The 24,866-nt window shown below is 44.2% G+C and overlaps 1 protein-coding gene across 2 annotated transcripts in view; it reads left to right on the forward strand.

Annotated features, from left to right (window-relative positions):
* AKAP12 (A-kinase anchoring protein 12) overlaps positions 1 to 13,610 on the forward strand; it is a 30,605-nt gene extending 16,995 nt beyond the window's left edge. For both annotated transcript variants that reach the window (XM_084515884.1, XM_084515885.1), the window contains 3 exons: positions 4,008 to 7,789; positions 8,532 to 10,454; positions 11,083 to 13,610. In XM_084515884.1, coding sequence (XP_084372010.1) covers positions 4,008 to 7,789; positions 8,532 to 10,454; positions 11,083 to 11,091 — 5,714 coding nt within the window. In that variant the 3' untranslated portion in view covers positions 11,092 to 13,610. The remainder of the gene's footprint in view (positions 1 to 4,007; positions 7,790 to 8,531; positions 10,455 to 11,082) is intronic.
* Positions 13,611 to 24,866: the final 11,256 nt, after the last annotated feature.

The following is a 24,866-nucleotide window of genomic DNA, read 5'->3' on the forward strand; positions in this document are numbered from 1 at the left end:
TCATTAATAAAACGTCATTAAAGAATCCAACTGCTAAAGAAAGAGCAAGTTCAGCATGTACGGTTGGCTTCTCAGGTCTTCTGTTTACTACATGTATGTGCCCATGGGATGGAGAAGTATCCTTTGTCACCTTGCAGAAGCATCGCTTGGGTATGCATCTCCCTGCAGCTTGTCACCAAGCAGTGGCAGCAGCCCCCTGGCAGCACGCAAGGCAGCCGTCTGGAATGGCATTGCCCTGCTCAGTGCTGAGGAAACACATCCAAAATGGACTTGGTTGAAAGGGGCTGGTGCAGTGATCTCAATGGGATAGAGCAGAAGGAAGCAGGTGAAGCAGAGACTGGGAACAACAGCAGTGTGTCGCTCGATAGCTGGCATCCAGGCTCTGTGTTACCTTGGGGTGCAATACCCACTGCCTGTGCTACAAGGGAGTGATGCAAGAGTGATGTGTGTAGCATAGCTGCAGCTTTTCTGACTGGTATTAAAAGTACATCTTCACTTTTCTTTATTTTTTTTATTTTTATTTTTTTTTTTACCTTTTGCAGTTTGTTTATAAAAGTATTGCAAGGCGGTGTGTTTGCTGGACCCACAAAGGAGACCTACTTGCTGTCAACCTGCTTTAACGGTTTATAAAAGTTCACCCCAGTGCCTCTAAACTTCTGTGTCCTCTTTATTCTTATGATTCCATTTGCCATCTTACTATATACTCACTGGACATGCAGGTTTTGCAGTAGTTTTTTGGCTCTTTTTGCCTGCAAAGCTTTTAACAGATATCTACTCACTGTCCTAGTATGTTATTCTATTTGTAAATCAATGCATTCATAAGCAAAAAATCTCGACTACTTATGATTTTGAAGAGATGCCTTTATAAACTCTTCATTATCTCTTACTTCAGATATAACTCATTCATTTACATTCTGTATCATTCCCCTCTTGCAGTAAACCAGTTTACCTGTAAACCTCTGAAACTCCTCTTAAACACTAAACTTGTGTTCTAGGAATTAACAAAAGAAAAACGAGCAAAAAGAAATGCCGTCTCAACTGTAACTATAAACTTTTTTTCAAAGCTTTTTTTTGTTTGTTTGTTTGTTTTTTCTGAAATAGTAAATATGCCTTCCCCAGGACTGCTTGCAAGAGAGGAGAGCCCTTACAAAGATGTCTTCAGCTGCTCAGCAGTTGCCCACAGTGATCCATGACTGTCTCTTTACCTCTTCTCTCCTCCCACTGTCTTTCTGCTTCTCCTCTTTCCTGCATAGAGCCAGCATTCCTGGCTGGCTCACAGCCCTGGTTTTTGCTCTACCTTTATCTGAGTCATGTCAGATGGAGACAGAGCGTCCCAGATGTGAGAGGAAGCGTGCTGGCATTAGTGCAGGATTGAGGAGTAACAGGAGGGAGGCTCTATAGACCTTGTTTCTATAGGAGATAGTAAAAGGTTTGGCTCATAAACAAATCTGTGTTTAACATTAAATGATAAGTGTTTAATTTCATAGCTGGTTGACCCAGGGGAAAAACAGACATAAAAACAAAGCAAACAACAACAAAAAAAAAAACTTGTAACTTACACAAAGGGAAGAAATATCACCTTCTCCATGCAGGAAAAAAAGAGGAGTTAATATGTTGCTGTATTGAAAACAGTGGTATTTGCAAGCTTTGTTGTCATAGATACATACATACATGTGTGTATATATAAATATAAACAAATATACATATATGTATATATCTACAGATGTCCCTTTATCTCTCTATATGTATATGGGGTATAGTCTATATATATATGGGGTATACTAAAGATCTAAAGTATGCCTGTTACTAAATATTTTTAAAATGTGATATGTACCCCAGTATTTGAAGAAATGCCTCTGACTTTATGAATTCCTATTGAGCCATGATAAGCTTCCTGTTAAATTACATAGTTTGGTGGCAATGACAATGCACTTCTTTCTGGACCTAAGAATAAATGAACATAGATAGCAAAGTGGTTCCTTGCCTTTATCATTACGTGGTCTTAGTGTGCAGCTCTGTAATGTTTGATTCATAAGAGTCCAAGAACATTAGGAAAATAAACACAAAGTGTTTTCTTCCTTTGTTAACCATCTTAAAATGAGAAGTGAGCTCAAATGTGTTGTTGCTGCTTCGAGCTGTGCTTAGAACTTTATTTCCCTTCCCTACCCTGCCAATGACTGAAGTGTTCTTACAGTGAGTTATTTTTGCTTGTGGACTGTACTGATGTTTGCAAGAGGTTTATTACCAATGGAGTAATAATCTTTGCTTCTTCAAATATATACATATTTCTTCTTACCTGGCTCAGGCACAGATTACTCAATTTGAAAATTTCTATCATTGTTTGAAAAGTTCAGGGAGCTAGGGTGTTATCAGAGGTTAGACTTCTAAGAGAATTAGGAGTGAACAATTAAAGTAAATAATTTTAAACAGCTAGATAAGGAGAAAAAAAAAAACAGCTTATGTCTGTTGAGAAGCAACAACCAGTAGGCTGCTGATAGTGAATATAAACATAATTTGCCCTCCATGTAGCTATTAGAAGGCAGTGTACTTGTAGATTTAGTTTTACTTATTATTTAGTTGTGTTTCAGCCTTACCTTAGCGCATGTTGTGTATACTCTTACAAAGATGCAGTTCTTTCTAAAGAGGTCGTAAGCAAACAGAGGCAGGGAAGCATCTAAACTGGAAGGTACTTCTAGAGCTCAGCTGGTCCAGTCCCTGGCAAAGGAAGGCTCACAGCAGTTAGATCCAACTTGAAGATGGTTCAAATAAAAACAAATTCATTTTGGGGAATGCAGTGATGCATGTACTTTTGAAAGTTGTCTCCTGCATGCCCTTGGGCATCAAAGTAGCACATACACAATGTAAAGATGAGGGCACTGCCTTCTCCCAAGATGTTGCCACTAACATTGGATTATTTTTTTTGGTCCAAAATTCTTTCAAACAAATGTTAAACTTGCATTTAGGCTTATTACAATAGTTTGTTAATAATTTGTAAGAACATGTTACTTATTTGGGGGTATGTAGAGCTTACAGTTTTGTGCTTTTAAATGGATGTGTGCTGGCTTTTTAACTGCTGTATTTCAGGGGGATTAATTTATATGCCAGTCTGTGAATTTAGGCAGCTCATGGCTAGAGGGAGTGATAATGCTTAAATTGTCCCAGCAAGACTGAGAGGCTGGCTGCCAGTGTCCTGAAGGAAAAACTCAAACAGTGCTCAAGAAAGCAGCAATGCAAACACAGACGTGTGAGAACTGGAGGGTAGAATTTTACCTGCTTGCATAGTAACAACTTCGTTATTTTCAGGCGGTGTGGAATTGCTACGTATGAGGTTTCTGTCTGGCAACAGCAGTGATGTGATGTATGGGAGAATTCCAAGGTTCACAATCTTTAAACCAAATACGTTGTAATGTAACTGTTCTGGGCTTTACAGGTTTTCAGAAAAATAGGGAATTTCCCATGGGCATTTTAACATCTTACCATTCTTTTGGGACAGAGATGTAAAATGAGCTTTCCTTTTCTTGCTGTAATTTTAAGTCAACATTTCTCCACCACTCCCACCCCTCTAGGTTTCCTTCTACCTGGAAAGGATTCTGAGTTTTACTTCAGAAATGATTGCACATGTTGTTCTTTACATTCTTTGAGTATTGATTGGAGAGAAATTAATTTTTTGTCTCTTAAGTTTCTGTTAAATTCCAAAAGAAGAAAAATACTGCAAAAGAGAGGAAGAGAATGAGCTCTAAAGGTGCATTTGCAAATAAACTTTGAAAGGATATTTACAATGAAGTGAGAAAGGAAAGGAATTACAGTAATCTTAGGTCAGAAAAACTAGTCCTTAAAAATTTTAAGAGAGGCATGCAGATAAAGGAACATGTATGTTTAGGAAAGCTTGATAAAACTGTAGAAAAATAGCGTATATCTGTACCTAAAGGTATAATATAACATTAAATCAAGAAGGAAATTAACTTAATTAACTTTTTTTTCCCCCTTTTTTTTTTTTTTTTAAACAGTTGAACAAACAGAACATTCCGGTGTAATTCTGAAGGAAGACACCCAAACTATGGAGACAAGTCCATCTGACTCAAGCACCAAAGATGGTGTAGATGCTGAGAAAGAGGATGCTCATGTAGTTAAACAGTTGCCATCTTTGGAAGAAGATGCAGAAGACCTTGAACAAGCATCTGAGCCACCGTCATATGATCTGGGCTTTAAAAAGGTTTTTAAATTTGTTGGATTCAGATTCACAGTGAAGAAAGAGAAGACAGGAAAATCAGAACCAGTTCAGCTGCTTACTGTAAAAAAGGAAACACAAGTCACTGAAGGAGCTGATGATCAAAAAGAAGTCAGCTCAGAAGAAACAGTGATGCCTGAAGATGCACCCTCTGCAGAAGACAACACCAAAGATGCACTGAAAAATGAAAAAACGGAAGACGAATCTCCTAAAACACCAGAAGCAAATGAGATTAGTTCTCAGTCATCTGCTTTAGCCAATGATACTGCATCACCATTAAGAAAATTTTTTTCTCAGGGATTGGCTGGATTTAGAAAAAAGAAGAGTTTTAGGAAGCCCAAAGAAGATGAACAACCATCTCCTACAAAAGAAGAAGAGCAAGAGAAAGAGGGGGCAACATTAACAACTGAAACCAGTGAAAAGGAGAAATCTGAGTCTGAGAAGCAAGTTGAAGAGAAGAATGTGACAGCAGTAACCATTGAAACGCATGAGAAAGAACAAACAGAAGATGAAAAACAAGAGCCTAAGACTGAAACAGCCATAGGAGTTGATGCAAGTGAGAAGGAAAAGCTACTAGAGCATGATGAGCAGGATGTAGTGACAACTGTTGCTACAGCAAGTGCAAAGGAGGAAAAAGCTGAAGAAGATCAAGAAGGTAAATTAATAGAAGTCACAGAAAATATTGGTAAAAAGGAAGAAAAAACTGAAGAAGGAGAGAAGGAAAGTGAAGTGACAGAGAAACCACTAATAACAATCCCTGTAATCACAGACAGTGTGAATGGAGAACTGAAGGCATCCTCAGAAGTCCTACCTGTAGGAGAAAATCTGGAGTCAACAGGAAAATGTAAAATAAGTGACAGAACTGAAATATCCTCTGAAGAGAAACTTGAAGCAGGATCTTCATTGGCAAGTAGTGAAGAGTTTAAAAAGTCTGAAGGAATAGAAGGAAGTAAACCTGTGTCACTGGTGAAAGAAATGTTTGATGAAAAATCAGAGAAAGCAGAATTGAAAATTTCACCCATGGCAGAAGATGCCACTGAAACACAAGGAGAAGCTCATGATAAAACCACAGAGAAGGCAGCAAGCAAAGGCCATGAGACAGAACTGACTCTGGAGGCTGCTGGATCAAAGTCCTTTTCTACTTCTGAACAGTCATTTGATACCGCAGATGATCAACGATCAGTCAAACCCACTGATGAAGGGCTACAAGGCAAAATTGGTGAAATTGTGACTGATAGTACTAAACCAGGTGAAATAACCACAGAAATAGCTCCTGAAGAAGCAGCTGGAAAGAGGCCTCCAGAAGGTATCACAAATGAAGCTGAACTGCTCTCTTCTCAAGAAAAAACTAAATTACAAGGCAGTCCTTTAAAGAAACTCTTTACGGGTACTGGATTAAAAAAACTGTCTGGAAAGAAGCATAAAGGCAAAAGAGAAGAATCTAAGTTAGGGGAACAGGGAGAACTAACTCAACACTTATCAGATTCCCCAGATAGCCCGGAAGAACAAAAGGTGGAGAGTTCTGCTTCTTCTCCTGAGGAGCTGAATGAAATTCCTTCTTTGGAAAAATCTGCAGATGGAATGCAGGTCTCTGAAAATGAAGATGCTGCAATTTCAGATGTGGAGAGAAAAAGAGAAAGTGTTACGCCTTGGGCATCATTTAAAAAGATGGTGACTCCCAAGAAACGTGTCAGAAGACCTTCTGAAAGTGATAAAGAAGAAGAAATTGATAAGACAAAGAGCACTGCAGTGCCTGCAACTGAAAATGGAGCTGAAGAAAGTCAGGTAGAGTTAAAAGAAAATGGAATGGACCAGAAAACAGAGAAAGTCACAGAAGAGCCCAAAAGAAAGGTTGACACCTCTGTGTCTTGGGAAGCCTTTATATGTGTAGGCTCTTCAAAGAAAAGAGCCAGGAAATCATCATCATCTGATGAAGAAGCTGAGCATAAATTTGGTCAAGATGGCCAAAAAATAGAAGAATCTGGACAGAGCAAAGAAACAGCAACAGATGCAATTCTTACTAGTTCTCAGGAGAGTGATCAAGGACAAGGGAATTCCTCTCCAGAACAAGCTGGAAGCCCATCTGAAGGTGAAGGTATTTCAACATGGGAGTCATTTAAAAGGTTAGTCACTCCAAGAAGGAAATCCAAAACCAGAATGGAAGAGAGAACCGAAGACTCTGTTGTGGGATCTAGCCTGGAACATTCAACATCGGATGGTGAGCCTGGAAAAGATGAATCATGGGTTCCATTTAGAAAACTTATGCCTGGCCGTAGGAAGAAAAAGTCAGATGGAAAGCCAGAACCAACTCATCTTAAACAAGCAAGAGAAGACATGGCAGAAACAGCTGAGGAAGATTCAGATATTCCAGCTGTTGTTCCTTTGTCTGAATATGAAGCAGCAGAGCAAGAGAAAATTGAAGCCCAGAAAGTGAAAGATGCTGAAGCAATGAAAAAACAAACCTCAGAGGAAGAAGGAGCAGAAAAATTAGAAGACACCCTAGAAGTTAAGCAACCCAGTGAAGGGCTGGTACATGCAGTCACTGTTACTGTTGTGGAAGGGGAAAGAGCTGTTACCAGTATTGAAGAAAGGTCACCATCGTGGATATCTGCTGCTCTGACAGAGTGCATTGAGCAGGCAGAAGAAGAGGAAGAGAAAGAAACTGAGAAAGCATTTGAATCAGAAGTTGTTGTAGAACAAGCAGTGGTAGTTGCTAAGACAGCGCCGGAGACGAGAAAGGATCTTAGTGATGATACCACAGCAAGTGAGCTAGAGTTAACCTCAGAGGCAGTGACGGCTCTGGAGGAGACAGCTGAAGCTTCCTGTGCTGAAGAAACAATGGAAGTATCCTTTGCTGAGGAGACAACTGAGATGGTTTCTGCTGTTTCACAGTTGCTAGAAACCCCAGATACTACAGAAGAAGTTACACCAGTACAAGAAGTAGAAGCCACTGAACAAAATTTGAAAGAATTAGAGAAGCAGACGCAAAAAGTTCTTCACGAAGTTGCTGAAAGAGTAAAGTCATCAGAAGTAGCACAGATGGTTAGTGAAAGAACCATGACACCAACTGTAGTTACAACAGTGCAAGAAGTTGAGTCAGAAGTGAAGGATGATGCTACAGATGAGAAAGTTGCAGGTCAGGAAACAGTTTTGCTTGATCAGTCCTTGAAAAGAGAAGAACACACAGAGGATGATGTCCAGCCCCCGGAAAGTGCAGAGAGCATTCAGGACAGAGATAAAATTGAAGAGAGAGGACATGAAGGTTCAGAAAGAAGTGAATTATCTGCTGCAGTGAAAGAAAGCACAGAAGGATATGAAAATGTGGATGTATTGAGAGATGAAAGGCAGTGGCAGGCATGTGAGGAAGAAATTGTAGAAGACCAAGAGATATCTGAAATGCAGAGGACAGTTGAGGAACCTTCATCACAAGATAGCAAAACTGTCACTCCTGAGGAAGAGCCATTAACAAAGCAGGAGCCTTCAGAACAAGAGAAACTGCCCCTAGCAGAGTTAACAGTAGATGAGATGAGAGATGAATGTATTCCAGAAGTCCAGGCTGCAGTAAGTATTACATAAGATACTAAGGTTGATCTGTCAAAGAAAAAATCAGCAAGTGTTAACTTGATTTAGAGTCAGGTTGTGGCAATAGTCCTGTCAAAGACCTTCCTTGTGCAACATGAGGCATCTGAAGTTTGTTTTTAGTGAGACAGACACGGATGTCCAGAAGGAGCAGCCACTGATGCTCATGTGCAGTGATGTGGATGCAATGACTGCAGAAAGGGGGTGGGAGATGGTGTGCATGGATCAGAAGGTGCTGAAAACGATTGCCACTGGGGCTCCTGCACAGCACTCTGTGACTGAAGATATTATATGAAAACATATGATGCAGCTGTGATGCATATGATACCAGACATAGCAGGTGGTATCTTTAGTCATAGGCAGAGATACAGTTGTATCTGAAACACTTCTGCAAAGGCAGGAAAAGAAATGATACCATTATCTCTATGTGTGTACAGAAGTTATTGTGACTGATGCGTTCCTATCTTCTTACCTACGTCTCCACCATCTTTCTGGCTGTCTTGGTTTCAAGTGCTGTCAGCTGTCCCTTGCTTTGAGCTGCCCTTTATTTTCTGAGCTGTGTCCCGACACACTGGATGTGCTGGGATCTTGGTAACCTGCTAATCTCAGTGTCCTTATAACATTCCTCTCCTCCTGGTCACCTCTTCTGGTGCTTTCACCCAGAACATTCTCAGTCTCTCCCTGCTTGTACCCTTCTTTAAGGATCTGTTACGATTCTCCACAGGTGCAGAACGAGACCGAAGATGAAACCTCTGCCTTGGGGCTTCCAGGTGAAGAGCCCGTGAAGCTTGAAGGAGAGGATGAAACTCTCACCGCAGGACCAGTGTGTACAGAAGCAGTTGTCACTGTGGTCCCTGTTGAACCTGAAAGACAAGACAAAATTCCTGAGCTAGACTCACAAGAGCAAACTTGTACTGAAAGAGTTCCTAGCAAGGCACCTGCCCAGGAAGAGGAAGAAGATGCTGCACTCCTTGGAGTAAAAAGCACAGAAGTCATTGCTGTTGAGGTCCCGATGCAGAATGAGGTAGAAACCTGTGCCCTTACCTCTGAAACCACAGCCTCAGAAGCAGCAGAAGCTGCTGAGCAGAGTGTGAGGGATGGGGATGTCAGGCAGATAGTGACAAAAGATCCCGTCCCCATCCTAGAGCCAAAATGCACAGAAACAACTGAAAGCCTCTCCCAGAGCGATGAAGTCAAAGGAGGCAAAATAGAAGATGCCATGCTTAAAACTGAAACACACTCCCCAAGCGATAAGGCTCTTACTGAGGTCACCCCCCAGACTGAAGGAGACAGCATATCTAATGCAGCAGCAGCGTGCCTAGGTATCACTGAAAATGGAAGCACTCCCCTCACTGACATAAGTCCTAAGACAAGTGAAAAACAAAGCAGCTTAGTTGAAGAAAGGTCTGCAGAAACAGCACAAGAACTTGTAGAAACCTTGAACTGTCAAGACCTTCAGAAAGTAGAAAGCATAAATGGGCAATTGATGGAAGGAGCCAAAGAAGTATTTGAATCTGGAGAACAGGAAGCTGTGAGGGGTGATGAATGTTGTTCAACAGATGTCCAGCAAGAGGTTTTAACTGCGCAGGAGGAGCACCCCGACTCAGCCTTCCTATCAGCTGAGAGCTCGGAGGCTCAGAAAATGCCTGTGCCTGTAGCAGCTGCAGCAGTTGAAGAGCATGTCGTGGCAGAAACCGTCACGCCCACAGACACAAGAGCCGAAACTGCAGAGCCCTTGGCAACCACACCAGAGCAAATGGTTTCTGATGAGGTCCCATTTACCACCCTTGACACTTCAGGCAGTGAAAGTGCACAGTCTGGTAGGGCAGAAGCACCCGAGCCTCAAGTAAGTCCCGCTTACATGAATGGAATACCAGAGAGTCCCCAGAGCACTGGACTACCCGAACAGCATGCTGCTCCTTTAAGCGATGGTCTCTCCCTCACCCACACAGAATTTGAGGCGGATGTTGTTCCTTCTGGGACTATAGAGTCCCAGAGTACAAAAATTGTACTGAATGTCATCCAGACGGCCGTTAATAAACTTGCGGAAACAGAAGAGGCCTTTGAGTCAGAGCAGCACATTAAGACCGTAGGAAAAAGCCCATCAGGTACAATTATACCTGAACTTCTGGAAAACATGCATGCAGATCACCAGTTCCTAGTAAAAAAGGAAGAGATATCAAGTATGGAACAAGAGCTCCAGCAATCCAAAGTAGAGAAACATGCTACATTAATAGAGTCTGCAGAAATTCATGCAACTGTAGGAAAAACAAAAGACGTGCTGTTAACTTGTGAGGTGCTGGAAGATGGACAAAGTCAGAATTCTCTTCATATTGTGCCTACCCCTGACGACATTTCAAGGGAGAGTGTAAGACTTCAGAAATCAGCATTAGAGCTAAGTACTTCAGAAGATTCAACCAAAGATGTACACCCACTAAAACTGAAGGAAAAGGAGGTTGGGCAGGTTACAGAAATCTCAGACCAACATATAGGTCAGCAAACGTGTGCAGAAAGGGAGGAAGAACAACGTCACCTACCGGTGGAGGACGGGAAGATGCAGACGTGGCAGGATGATGGTTGCCAAGAAGGAGGCACGTCTTGTGATGGTGCACAAAGTCAGAACTCGTTGGCTCCTGAGGCCTTGAATGTAAGTAGCAATTTCAGCCAGCAATTTCTTCTTCTCCCCAAAGTAGATTTTGCACTCTCTACAACTGTTGAGTCTCTCCTCTCCCTTTTTTTCTTTTTTTTCTTTTTTTTTTTTTTTAATTCCAGTGAAAGACAAGCACTCCCCGTTTCAACCAACAGGCCACGGATTTCCCTATATGCACCTACTCTACACCTTATTTGTTTTCTGTACAGCTGTGCTCACATTAAAGGCCTTTGTCTTGACCTGTGGTTTAGGGTGGTATTTCTGGGAGATAGAACATGTAGTTTCCAGTTTTCCAAGATACATTAAACATAGCCATACAGATGCGTATAAGATTTAATCCACAGACATTTTTTTTATTTTTTTTTACTTTATCTTAGAGGTGAGTGTTGCCTTACATGGTAAACTTGAAGTGCCTTGTTCCCAAAGCTCTTTATACTTCAGTGAAATCCAAATCAGAAAAGGTGATAGGTATAGTCTTTCTCTTTGCTATTTACTGTTTTTGCTTAACTAAGCCATGTGACTGTCTTCAAATCCATTTCTAAAACTGCTTGGGAAAGATAAGATAATTTTGAGAGTAAGTTGTCATTAATACAGGGTTTTCTTTGTACTGTCTTCTTACTTTCAGATGTGCTAAGTATCCATGTGGCATTTGGAGAGATGCTGGTCCTAGAGAACAACTGACAATCCTGTGACAGAACCAGGAGCTTAATTCACTACCCTTTATTCTTGGATGTTAACATCTGCTCTTTTGAAGACTTCACATTTTTTGTCATTGTCATTAAAAAACAATGCCTTTAATGTTGGGTATATCTACACGTGTTCCATTCAAAGGTCATTTGCCTCTGCCCAAAATATCCCATTTAGACTGGAGATGCACAACTGAGTGAATGGACAGACCACTAAAATTTGTGCCACAGTTATTACCGTCCCCTCACTTAATGTGTCCTGTCTGTGCCCTGACTTCCTGAATCCCTTCATTCATCCCCAAATCCCCTACCTCCTTTCTGCAGTCTCCCTTACCCCAAACATCTTCCGTAGCTGCCTTGATCTGACCTACAAGTGGCCACAGCTGCTGCTCCACTTCTGTGCTGAGGGGAAAGAGGAGAGCTGACAGATGAGAACACACGAGACTTCTGGCTGACTAGCAGACATGTCTAGCAAACAGCAGGAACTGGATCACGCACAAATCCTTGAGCAAGATGCTCAAGATTGCTGCCTTTCAGTCCCATTCAGGTATCTCCATCCATCCTTCAGTTGTGTTTGCGCAGGCCTGATTTAGTCAGAAATTACTTCTACAGCGTAGCTTGAAAGGAGATTGAGAATGCTCTTTTTCTGTTGTTCAAGACTTCAGGTTTCAGGACTGGACTGTAATGTGTTGAATATTTATATGTATGTCTTAAACCCAGTTCTGATTTTACTGTAGAGCTATGATACTTCTGTACTGTTTAGGCGTACCCTTAAAGGAATTTTGTAGAGTAGCCTGGAGAGGAAATGGATACTGGTGGAGTGGAATTTGATAACATGTAGTTTCCTATTTATTGTTCCAGGTTTTTCCCTTTGTAAAATCTCTCCAAAACTTGGCTGTCATGCTTTGAATATTTATATGTATATCCTAAGCCCAGTTCTGATTTTAATGTAGAACTATGGTATTTCTAAAGACAAAAGGAGAGCCCTGACCTGTGTCAGATCCAACTGTGTTGACCAACATCACTTCAACTTGCAGTCCTCCCAGGTTTCTGAGAACCCTTCAGACTTATTATTTCCCTGCTGTCTTACTCGTACAGCAACCCCAGCTGTACCACAACACCTAAATCGCACCCTGCTCAGTAATGGTCACTACCCCATTCATCCCCAAGTCTTTCCTCCACCCGCACCATCTAACATCCAGGCAGGTAGTGAATTCTGCTTTGGATTGCAAAAGACAGAAGAGAAGTTTGGGGTGCTGAAATCCTAAAAGTCTTCACCTAAGGTGGATTGGACTGAGAACAGCTGCAGACCAGGGTGAGCTGGGTGATCTAAAGGAGAAAGAGGCCTCAAGCCTGAGAGTCCTGGGATGTCTGTCCCTAACAGGAGTAGGTGTTCCCTTTTGTTTGTTTACATTAAAATCAAACACGGGGTACCAGTCACAGCTCTGATTTCTAAAGTGAAGGTTACAGATCGCACTTTGTGAAAAGCGATGCCCACCAAGTTGAACAATAGCTCACTATCCTACCTGTATAGTAATTTATTTTAAAAACAACTTTTAGTGTACAAATGCTCTTGTTATGGCAGGTGCTTGCCTCTCCTCGGGGCTGCACGTACAGCAAGCAATGCGACTGATTGCACTGGTGTGATTGCACCATCTGGTGCTGCCCTGCGTGGAAGCATCAAAAGATTTTTCCTTACCTCAGAGCAAATTATATAAATATTTAAAGCCAAACAATGTGGTTTCAAACAATCCAGTCTGTCTTTGTCCGTTGTTAGTGGCAGCTTTCCCCCTTAGCTTTGGGCAATTCCAACAACTTCGGTTGGTTTCCACAGGTTTAAGTTGGCTTGCAAGTTAATCATGCTCTTAATAACACCTCACAAGTGCAAACTTGGCTGAATTTGTACAAATTGTGTACCTATGTACGTTAAGCCATATTGCAATGACTGCAGCAGGTAAAATGAAATAACAATAGCATGACCTGTGTAATCCTGATTCTTATGTTTGTAGCTCCAAAGCTGTTAATAATATGTAAAGTTAACTCTTGTCTGAACCTCATTTAAATAAAGCTAGCTTTATCACAATGTAAATTGTCTGTTGGTAGTAATTGGGCAGGCAAGTGCTTAAACTTGCTTGTTTTCTCCATTAATCCAGGGCCTAGGTAAGCAATGCAACAACCATAACTATAAAACAAATACAAAAGCTTCTTGTAACTGACAGCTAAAAATATATATTGCACCTGAAACCATGCTAACGGTGCAAGGAGCATGACTCCACCTAAATATCCTCCTTTGTTCCAGCGTATTGCTTTGGCCTCTGAAACTCTCATTTGAGACTGTGACTTCTGGCTTGTGCTTAAAAGCTTGAAGCTTTCTTTAATCCAATGTATTGGGTTACTGAATTTGATTTTGTGTTTTTAATGTAGATTTTCATTGATTAAATAAAATACAACTACCAATTTGTTCTAATGTGTGTATGTGTTGTTTTTTTTTTCAGCTTGCTCACTGTAAATTACTTTTTGATGGTTGATTAATCTTCAGAGTTAGATTTGCTCATGATGATTGTTGTTAACGGATGTTCAGCTTTTCATGTGAATTAAAGGAGCTAATTACAGAATTAAATGGCAACTTGGGTATAAGTTTCTATAAAATATGCATGTACTATTAAGATACTTTAGAAAATTGTGAGGAAAAAAAAATCCATTAAATTCAAGATAGATAATAGTATTCAGTGAGCCAGGATGAAAAATCAGTAAACCACATGCTTTGTACAGACTCACACTTGAACTCATTTTGTAAAAGCTACATTTGTGTTCTTGTCTCAGCTATGAAGCTGAGATGCTAAATTCACTATCAGCAAACACCTGCTCTGGTCACAGTAAATGCAGACACTGAAGTCTTCTGCCCATCCTTATGCAAGGTTTGTGCATTTATGATATCCTGGTACTTGGTAATGTGAAGGACCCTGAACAGGCATCAGTATAGGGACTGGCAACCGAGCCACCTGAATCAGCAGGAGGCTGTTTTGTTGGAAATAGCTTGAGTATCCTGCCTGTTAGCTCAAGCTCTGGAAGCAGACCTGGCTCTCCCCTTCAGACCTGGAGCATATGGGAGGCAGCTGTGCTCGCGGAGGAACCTGCACAGCCTGGATACAGCAAGTGCCTGGGGACGGGCCGGCAGCTTGCCAGAAACAGGATTCCTGAGACGGTCACATCTGGATGCCGAATTCTGGATGTTTGTTGGTCACGCAGCCACGTGGGAGGGGAGTGGGCCTGAGGAGGCTGGTGGCCGTGCAAGGAAAGGTATGGTTTGGTATGAGGAGCAACAAGGAATTGTGGCCCGGTGGGACTGGCAGCACAGGGTGTTGAGTCCTGGCTTTGGGGAGATGGGCGAGAAGTGGCAAAAGAAGGGGTGTGAACATATCTAGGGTGCTGCTAGTAAGGTGAAAGCTTAGCCACAATATTTATATCTAATTTAGGGCTGATGGAATTCCTAGTTGGATGCTAAGTCTAGTCATTACAAAAGTGAGAATGAAAGATAAAGAATCCACGATCTACTCATTGTTATATACAACATAAACCAAACAGACAAACAAAGCAATTCCACCACGCCCGCCCCCAGAAACCCCACCAAATTGAAGTGAGTTCCCTTTGTGTGTGTGTAGATAGAAAACTAGCTTTACAAGAAATAAGGTTGATCGATAAAACCTAACTGCTGCAGAAGGCCATGGTGTAACTTCTGTGATGAAGACCTTTTTAAAGAATATGCTCATACATACCAGCATAAGTACTAAGAATAATCTGTTCATATCTTTTAAGTTACACTTAGCAATGAATCGAAAATGCTGTGAAGCTAGTGATTTCCCTTTCTGCAGGAGATGGCAGGAGTGGCAGCTTTTACAATTTGATAAAAACAAGAAACATAAAAATATCTGGACAACCAATTATGACCTTTAAAGAATAAAGTTCAGTGTAGCTCTATTTTTCCCCTCAGGGTTATTTTCTTGAGTAATAGAAAGGGAGAGACTGAGAATGGATAATGGGTTTAGATAAAGGGGGTCTGGATAACTGAATAATCCACTATAGATAAAGGGCATGGACCAAAGTTTAGAAGGTTACATTTGAATTTTAAATGAGTTATACTGAAATATTAATGATTCTTCTGCTTAGAAGAGCTTAAAATAGGCTGTCGAAAGAGGAGTGCTGAGGTTAGCCTGTTTTAATGTTCCAGTGAGAAATCGCTGCTTGATTCTGTTGTGAGCTCAAAATGTAACCAAATCATGGGAACAGAGCGTCAGTAACAAACAAACAAAAAAAAAGATACGCTGATTTTAAGCAGAGAAAATGAAGTAGGGGGAGTAGCAGTGATCGCAGATGGAGAATTAACTTTTTTTTACTCCAGGCTAGGAGAAGGTGACCTGTGCTGAAGTAGGGACACCTCTGAGGGAACATGAGTGAAAGGTAACTATCTACCAGACTCCCTGCCAAAAGAGGTGGTGTAAGTTTACATGGATGGGAAGGGAACACTGCATTAATTCATGGAAGAAAATCCACTGAGAGATTTCAAATATGCAGAAAGCACAGCTGAGTCAGGAAGTCCCAAAACTGAGTCTGGGAAAGTATAAATATAAGGGGAAGTACCACATGTGCTTGTCCTGTACTTACACCCTGCCTCAGGTACCCACTTAGAGCTACTGTCTGCAACAGGATCTAATATTACAGTTGTGTTTTGTAGTACAACGCTATTGTGCTTTTACTTACTGGAATACTTTAGAATCAAAACATGCCTGAAGTTAGCATAAGGCAAAAAAAAAATGTGTTTTGTTTTGTTTTTTCCTGACTCACTGTCCATGTTGTTTGTCAGACTGAGGCTGTCTGACAGTTGTGCTTTCTCCTCCCCTCAGGAGGTAGTTACTTTTGCTCTGCCTCTCGGGAATGGCAATGGCTGCTGGTTCTGCTGCTGTTCAGAGATTGTGCCCAGAAACTGAGGGAGTTAAGTTTTTCTGATTTGATTTGCCACCTGCCTCCAAAACCTCCTGTCATCAGGATTTCTGGCAGGTTTCTTCTCTCTCTGCCCAAGATATTGCATAGAGATAGCTTTTGGTCAGAGACACATTGATTTCCCCTAAAGGTAAGCCTTTTGTGGTCTGCTGAAAATGACAGTAATTGAAGCCCTCCTTAGATGCGTAACTACTTCCACCTACTTCTCAGAAATATCCCACAATCCTGGTAACAAAGCACTATTGCCCTCCATTTACTAGATCATGAATCAATTTTTATCCAGGAAAGCTATAAGAGCTCTGCGTCAGACCACAGCAACTGCTCCTGCTCCCAGAGAAGGAGGCAACATAATCTCTCTGTGTCCAACAGGAGTCCTCTTCTCTGCCCCAGTATTCCCTCCAAGGCCACCCCTCAGAGAAGGTAAGGACACTAATGCTCACACAGCAGCTGAAGGTAGACCAACTCTTCAGTAGTTCTATAATTGAGGATGACTAAGGTACCACATGCACTACAGACAGCACAAGCTGTTCAACAGAGTTCAGAGGATAAGCTTTTTCTGTGCCAGGTGTTTTCAAGAAAGACATTACCATTGCTTCTGCAGTAATACTGCTGACACCAGGAGCATCTGTCTCTTCTACGGCCTCAGATGTAGCAGATTCCTGGTGCCATGTGGGCTGACTACAGCATCCTCTGTTATTCAAAGATTTGCAGTCCTCACTTCACACTTTGCCATTTGTTAACAATGCTTAATTAAACCAGGTGTGGAGAAAGGGCATTGTATTTTTACTTTGGCAAACAAGAAAGATCTGAGTTCCCTTTGTTTACTTTTAACCAAATCTACAGACATCTGTTAGTTAGCCAACTAAGGGCAACGCCTAATCATCATAAACACACAGACACGGGAAAATCAGAGAAACAATGATAGGTGGAGGAACCTTGGTAACCTAATCAGTGAAAACCTAATCAGTGATAATTAGAGCGCACTGAATTGGCTGTTTCCTAAGACCATCCCTGGAGGAGACCATTGTCCCAGGTGTGAAACCCACCAGGATGAGTCAACAGGGAAACTCCCCAGAAAACTGCCATCTGAAACTGATAAGGGATCCATGGGATGCAGGAGGAAGAACACTTGGGGACTGTATAAAACTGACTACAGGATCTTTGAAGGGGGATATGGGAATGGGTTAAGAATTAGGGAGTGTTTAGAGGGCAGAACAAAGGTGAGGAAGGAAATAATTGAGGCAGATTGGAGAGGAACAGCTGTAGGATAAAGAGGGAAGAAAGGGCTGATTGAATGTAAGGGTGGCTGATCAGCAACTTGTCAGACTGAGCCCTGTGCTTGATCAGCACAGTCAGTCCCCTACCCTGTGTAAATCTGATTCCTTACTGCCTCCTGTGTGGCTGTGATCTCTGCATGTGCAGGTACGAACACCACGGGGCAGGAGCAGAGGTCTGCGTGCCAGCAGCTGGGTGAGCCACAACCTCGGGGCTCCTGGTGCTGCTGCCAGTGGCTGGAGCAGGGCAGGGGGCTGCTGCTGGACAGGCTGAGGGCCCAAAGCCCACAGCAGGAGCAACCCATGTGTTGTGGGGGCCATATTGCAGTGGCGGACTCCAATCCTAAACAAGGGGAGAGAAGGAGCAGGATCAGGCCACCTGAGTGCTGTGGGTGTGCATCCGGGTGCTGGTAAAGACAGAGCTTTCTCTCTGTGTTAACCTCTGTGCCTGGACATTTATGTATTTGTGTGTGTATGCACACTGGCAGGATGTGCTCAAGCTCTGTCTCCACATGGGACCTGGGGATGTGGAGCTGCATCAGCCTCCCACCCGCCACTGGGACAGGCAGTGCTGGGGCTGAGAGTGGCCTCCCCTTAGCTTTGTACTTTCCTTGCATAGCTGGAACACAGTGTGTAGGGAACATTCAGCATTTCCCCCCAGTAAATCATTTCTGCTGCCCAGCTGTTGGCTCGTGTCTGTCTCCTGGCAGCTCTGCTGACAGTGAGGGCAGAACCCCCCGGAGGCTCACTGCCCCTTCCCCACCTGGCCTCACCCGAGGCCAGGCTGTCCTGTGGATGCTGTTTGTGGTGGCCTGGCAGCACCTCCTGCCTCCAGCACCTCTTTCTGCAGGAACTGGGTGCTCAGGAAAAGGAAAAGCTTCTCCTTCAGGAAAGGCCGCTCCCCTCCTGAGTGCTGGCTTTACTGCCCTTATTCCAGCTGTTCCAAGAGGGGGGCAGTAAGGATCCATTCTGCCCACTTGGGCTGGCCAGTGCGGCCTCTGGGCGTGGAGGTGCCACTACAGAAAGGCTCTGTGGGACACCAGGAGCCTGCCTCTGCCATGGGCTGCTGGACAGCGAGCCAGGAGGCCCGGGTGGCTGCACTGGTGTGACTGCACCATCTAGTGCTGTCCTTTGCATGCTTGCAGCCGGTCCTTCTGCCGGCAGGAGGCTCGGCTGGTTTCTCACAGGTCGACACTGTACCCGTGGTGGTTTTACCCAGCTGGGCAGCTGAGCTCCACCACAACTGCTCTCCCACTGCCCCTCCTCAAAGGGAAAGTGGGAGAAGACACTATGGAAAGGACTTAAGGGTTGAGATCAGGACAGGGAGATCACTTAACAATTATCATCACAGGCAAAACAGACTCAGAGTAGGGAGGTTAATGCAATTTATTGCCTATTACTAACAAGCCAGAGCAGTGAGAGACTAAAAGCAAATTAAAACCACCTTCCCCCCGTCCACCTTCTTCTACATCCTCCCTGCAAGCTGCACAAGGGAACAGGGAATGGGGGCTGCGGTCAGTCCCTGAGGCTTCATCTCTGCTGCGTCCTTCCCCAACTGAGCCTGTGGGGGCTGCCCACAGGCAGCAGCTCTCCAAGCACTGCTCCCACACGGCTCTGTACCACGGGGTCCATCCCCCAGGAGCAAACTGCTCCAGCACGTGTCCCCCTCGGGTGGGCGGCAGCTCCCCCCAGACCCCCTGCTCCTCTCCACGGGCTGCAGCTCCGGCCCAGGGCCTGCTCCTGCGGGGGCTCTCCATGGGCCACAGCCTCCTCCAGGCCACATCCACCTGCTCCACCGGGGGCTCCTCCACCCATGGGGGGGCTGCAGCGTGGAGATCTGCTCCACGTGGGACCCACGGGCTGCAGGGGGACAGCCTGCTCCACCAGGGGCCTCTGCACAGGCAGCAGGGGAACTGCTGCTGCGTGCCTGGAGCACCTCCTGCCCTCCTGCTGCACTCACCTGGGGGGCTGCAGGGCTGCTGCTCACTCCTCTCTCCCAGCTGCTTTTGTGCAGCAGTTTTTTTTTTTCTTTTCTTTTTTTTTCTTTTCTTTTTTTTTTCCATTTCTTAAATCTGCTCTCACAGAGGTGCAAACAACATCACGTACTGGCTCAGCTCTGGACAGTGGTGGGTCCCTTATGGAGAAGGCTGGAGCTGGCCCTTATCTGACACAGGGCAGCTTCTGGCCTTGTCTCACAAAGGCCACCTCTGCAGTGCCCATCTACTAAAACCTTGCCACATAAGCCCAATACAACACCTCCAGTGCACCTAGAACTGTATCTGAGGCATCATTGCCACAGAAATCAGGCCCCGGACTCTTGCAATGCTATTGCTAACATGGAAACCCAACCAGAAGCCAACATTCAAAGCTGCCCAGGCAGGAGTGAGGCTGGAATGGGCTCCCCGGAGCAGAGTGACTTCTGCAGCCCCAGTTAAAGGGGTCCTCTTGGCTGTTTCTGCAGGAGACCTCCTGTTTCATAAATAACCCAAAAGCTGGAGAAATTGATGTTGCAAAGCAGCTACTTCAAGCCACTGTCTGCTGTTACGTGAGCTTTCATCCAGCTTGGAAAGTCATTAAAGAGGAAAAAGAATTACAGTGCTAGCTTGCATTGGTGATGTGTGCATAAGATGCACATGTAGAATAACAAACTACTTCAGTAGTTTCTAGCAGAAAAATCCAGATTCAGCTCTAGATTGTGAGCTGTGCTCAGTACCAGTGTGAATCAAGTCAGGAATAAATAAGGCAGTGGTGGAAATAAATGTCTGTGGCTGTTCCCTCAGCTCCTGTCAGGTGTTGCCCTAGCACACAGCTCCTGCTAAGGCCTGGTGCTGGCTGGTAGCAGCCCTGTTTGTCTCAGTAAGAGCAGCACGTGCACGGGGTACCAAGGGCAGAAGAGGACAAGGTCTGCAGTCATTGCACCTTTACAAGAGTAACTCCTTGATAGTTTCTGATCAAAGCCTTCTGAAGTGGATCCATCAGCTGCTAGGCTCATGTGCTCAGAGTGTCACAGGGGATGCCTGCAGTGTGATGGAAAAGGAAAGATGAGCATTCTCACTCCCAGCTAGGCAACTGTTTTGTTCATAAGTGCATGAGTTAGTGACTTTGTGAGTTAATGAGAGGGTGAATTAATGAAGCAACTATTTAGAGAATTAAGAAGTTGGACTAATCTATCAAAAGGGGATTGTACCCTTGCTAATGAGCTCATGAAAGAAAGCTTGATTCACAGAGTATGTTGCTCTGTGAATGTGAGAGACCCAAATGAACCGTGACATTTTATCAGTGTCAGAAGTTGGATCTCTCTCTGACACGTCTGTTGGCAGGGACGAGCTGCTTCACCATGCCAACTGAGGCAATTGGTTAAGTGTGTGTGTGTCAGGGTGACAAATGAAAAACTGAATAACGAGTGTCAACAACCGGGAGATAAATTTGGGAAAGAGGGACTGTGAAAATCTAACTGAGATGTATCTTCGGCAGAAAGCTGTTGCAAGGATGCTAACAAAATTTGGCATGAGTTTTAAGATAGGCTTCTGGTAATTTAAAGAAGGGAAGAGGGAAAGATGCTATGTGTTGGCTACTAGGCCGTTGTTTAAGAGCAGCGACAGACGAGATGAAGGGAGAGATTGCATGAATGAAAGAGGAAAATGAGGAAAAGGAAAATGGAAGGAGTAACTGGGAAGTAAAGTAGAGACAGTTAGAAATGCAAAATGAATTTCTAGAATCAAAACTTCAGCCCCAGATAATTGCAGAACCCAAAGGGCACAGTAGGAGATTGCTGGAAGCCACTATGTTAGACCCACTTAAAGTCTGTTGGATATTTGGGATTTATTGGACCCTGGTCCCCTGTCCTCAGGGGGAGATGATAGCAGGGATGATCTTCCTACCCCCGTCCCTCTACCAGTAATAAAGACAGGACAACAGAGCACTCCCATGAGCGTGTGCCTGCTTCAACCTGTAATAACTACTAGACACCAGCCTTATTGCCTGGCTGCTGTGGCAGTCAGACTGAAAACCCCCTGTTTTAGCTGAATTGGAGGAAGGAGCCCCCATTTTCCCAGGTGCCAGACAAACATCCCCCACCCCTACCCCCCTGGCAGAGCCAAGTCTCTGGGCAGTTATTAGTGAGCAGGGACACCTCAGTCCCATAGGAAAAGGAGTGGAGGAAGCACTGGATTCATTAGCCTTAGCCAGGTTTAAGTGATGATACCTTCCAAGGGAGTTCCCAGAATATGTGATATATACTAGTATATACCACAAATGACAAAAGAACAGGGGGAACCTCAGCTAACATAATGGAAAGGAGGCCTGTCTCTATGTGGAAGTGAAAAGCAAAATGGGGAAATAGAGGAGCACCCCCCAGTCAATACTGGGTGTAAGTGGTTATGGAAAATGTGTTTAGATAAAGAACTCTCCCTGAGTCAGTTAAATGGGCTGACAACCACTCTTTTATGTCAATTGGCCAAGTTTTTCTTATCAGCTCTCCATGATAGTCCTCTGGGATCTGTACCCAGGGATGGTGGTGACACTGTAATTAAAAATATAATGACTGAGTCAGGGGATGTTGGGGATGCGAGCTCAGGGGTGTTGATATCTACCTGCGCTGCCCCTAGACCACAGATATGCAGGCAACCAGGGCTGGGGCTTAACCTGGTGGCAGTCAGAGCAGCTGCTACTTGCCCTGCTGAGGATCCAAGTACCAAGATGATGGTGGCAGCTAAAGCCCACTACTTTACAACAACCCTTATCGACACAGGAGCCCAAATGTAGGTGGTAGATAAGGACACTGAGCAAGGACAGGCTCCAGTTAGCAAACAATTTGTTTCTATTGTGGGCACCCGTGGGGAAAGTCACGGGCAAGGACTCAGGTATACATTTACTCGTGTACCCAAGGCTCGGCACACGGTCGGTCCTCCCACTCTGCTGACTGCGTTGTTCTGCAGAGCTGGAAGCATTAAATTGCCACAAGAGGTCACTGTGGGGCAATGCATCAGTGATGCCTCCAGAGCCGGCCGCCTGGCGGAACCTCCGGACACTTGTCTGAACACCCCCACTTTGCTGGGGTAGAGACCGAAAGAAAAGAAACCCGGACCCAGGCAGGAACTGATCTGCTGTGGAGTCAGACGGACAGCGGGGAGAAGAACAGGAGTTATGTGCTGTGCTGGGGACTTCAGGATCTGAGGGCACCTATTCCAGGGTGTAGTGTGATAGCCTAGCCACTCTGTAACCTACTATAGTAAAACAGCCTAGGAATGGACCCCACGACATGATGAGGGCCCCAAAACTTTTAAAGAAACATGTAAATGTGTGCCAGCCACTGGGGCTCATCCACCCTAAGCAGCCCCTCTCACTGTACATCCAGCTGGGAGAGAGAGGGGATCCTGGAGAGGACAAAGGCAACAGGGGCCAGCCCCTAACACTGCTTTCCAAAGCATGGCAGATTGCTCAGCACAATTATTCATCTTTTAAAAGGTGTTATTCGCAGCTTACAAAGGGCTGGTAGCAAATGAACCTATGACCCAAGCAAGTAGATGTAAAAGTGCATGTGCTACTACTATCTATTCTTAAGTTTATTCTTGCTGGCAAACCACTGCCTTTAGGTGTAGCACGAGCTTTCTGAAGTGGATCCACCAGCAGCAGAGCTGCTGAGGCTCTCATGCTTCCCACAGAGACACAAGGGATGCCTGCAGTGTGACAGAGGAAGAAGGACAAGCACTCTCACCCCCAAGCAACTGTTTTGCTTGTAAGCTCATGAATTCACGACTTTGTGAGTTAATGAATGTTTGAATTAATGAAGAAATGAGTTAGCAAATTGATAAATTAGACTAGTCCATTGAAAGGGGATAAAGCCCTTGTTTGATTTTTTGTATAAAGAACACAGGAGTTTTGGTTTCTTCCCCTTCCCATTGCCTACTGCTGATCATCTTATATATGCCACAGCCCCCTTATTTTCTGAGGATGGACAATTATCCCTACAGTACCAGACAGGCAGAATTCAAATTAAACACATTGCTGCGCTGTCGTCTCAAGGTCACTTCTGACGGGGCGAGACACAGAGCATCATTCTCCAAAACAAACTCAGTAATGTCTGGGTTTGTCACTGTCTCTCAAGAGAAGCAGGCTATGGAGACAGAGGCATGTTTCAGCACAGCTGGTCAGCAGATATACTCTCTGTGCTTCTTTTTAGGCTGAATGAAATGCTCTTTCAGGAACTGCTTCCAAGAAGTACAGCAGAATTTACAGGGAGCCAACACAGAAACTCACCCTGGTTTTGTGTTGGAGATCAGCTTTGGAGTTTTCCTTCACAGAAGCTGTCTTACATCCCAGTCCTCAGACACAGTTTGCTCTGCTGAATCACTGGTGTAAAAAACCATGAATTTTCAGGTGGCACAGAAAACAAGACACAGCATTGCTCAAACTTCTGCCTTTCAGAGCTGCATCTAGGAGGAGGACACAGCTCTGCAGGTCTCCTTCAATGATCTGTGCCACCACAGGTCATCAGAGGAGCAGTGGGAGGAGCAGTACTGAAGGAGGAGCTGGCAGCATCTATGCATCATCTAGTTGGGATGTAAAGGCTCCCATGAGAGTGATGGCTGGAAGCTTGTCCCTTGTGGTCCCTGGAGGGTGGCCTCTGCTGCGCCTGAAGACTCGCAGCCTCCAAGCACATTCAGTGTGCTGGGAGCAGGCAAGAGGCTGGGAGCTGTTTCAGATGAAGCACCCATGTACGCTGAGCCTGAATCCTGCAGCAGCACTGGAAGAATCGAGTGATAAAGTGGGTGACTCCTGCTGCAGGGTACAGACACCCCCAGCTTTCCACCTCACCGGATATCTAGGGACGGCTGGAGCCTGCATGGGGGTCATGGTGGGGTGTTGTGAAGAGACTGCTGAGGCTTGTCTGACCCTTGGACAATTACCCTGTTGATTACACATGTGTTTGAGGAGGGGGAGCTCTACTAGAAAATGTCATCCTGATGACATTTCAATGGAAATAGCAAATTTTTGAATTCAGGATTGGGAACAAAAGATTTCAGAAATTCATAGAATTCCTTGGAAATGGACCCAGCAGAATTAAAGAAAAAATAAATTGGGCAGATTATGGATATCCTAGATCAATGTACAGGCCAACAAACACACACAAACAGAAGAACATCCTCTTTCAGTGGAAAATGGGAAAATAGACATTGGAGGATGATATTTGCCATGAAGGCAGTTGTGGCAGTCCACAAAGTTGGAACTCAGTGGCTCCTGAGGCCTTGAATGTAAGTAGCATTTTAAGAAACAATATCTTTCTCCTTCCAGAGTAATCTTTGGGTCCCTACAAGTCTTGTCTCCTTAGCTGTTACTTTATTCTAGTGAAAAGGAGGTTAGAGGCAGTGCTGCTCACCAGTTTAATCATCGGGCCATTTTTTTTCTTCCTTCTCCTTACTGCCTCTCTTTACCACTCAACTCCTTGTTTC

Source organism: Aythya ferina (assembly GCF_964211825.1).
Source record: "Aythya ferina genome assembly, chromosome: 3".
Taxonomy (NCBI): domain Eukaryota; kingdom Metazoa; phylum Chordata; class Aves; order Anseriformes; family Anatidae; genus Aythya; species Aythya ferina.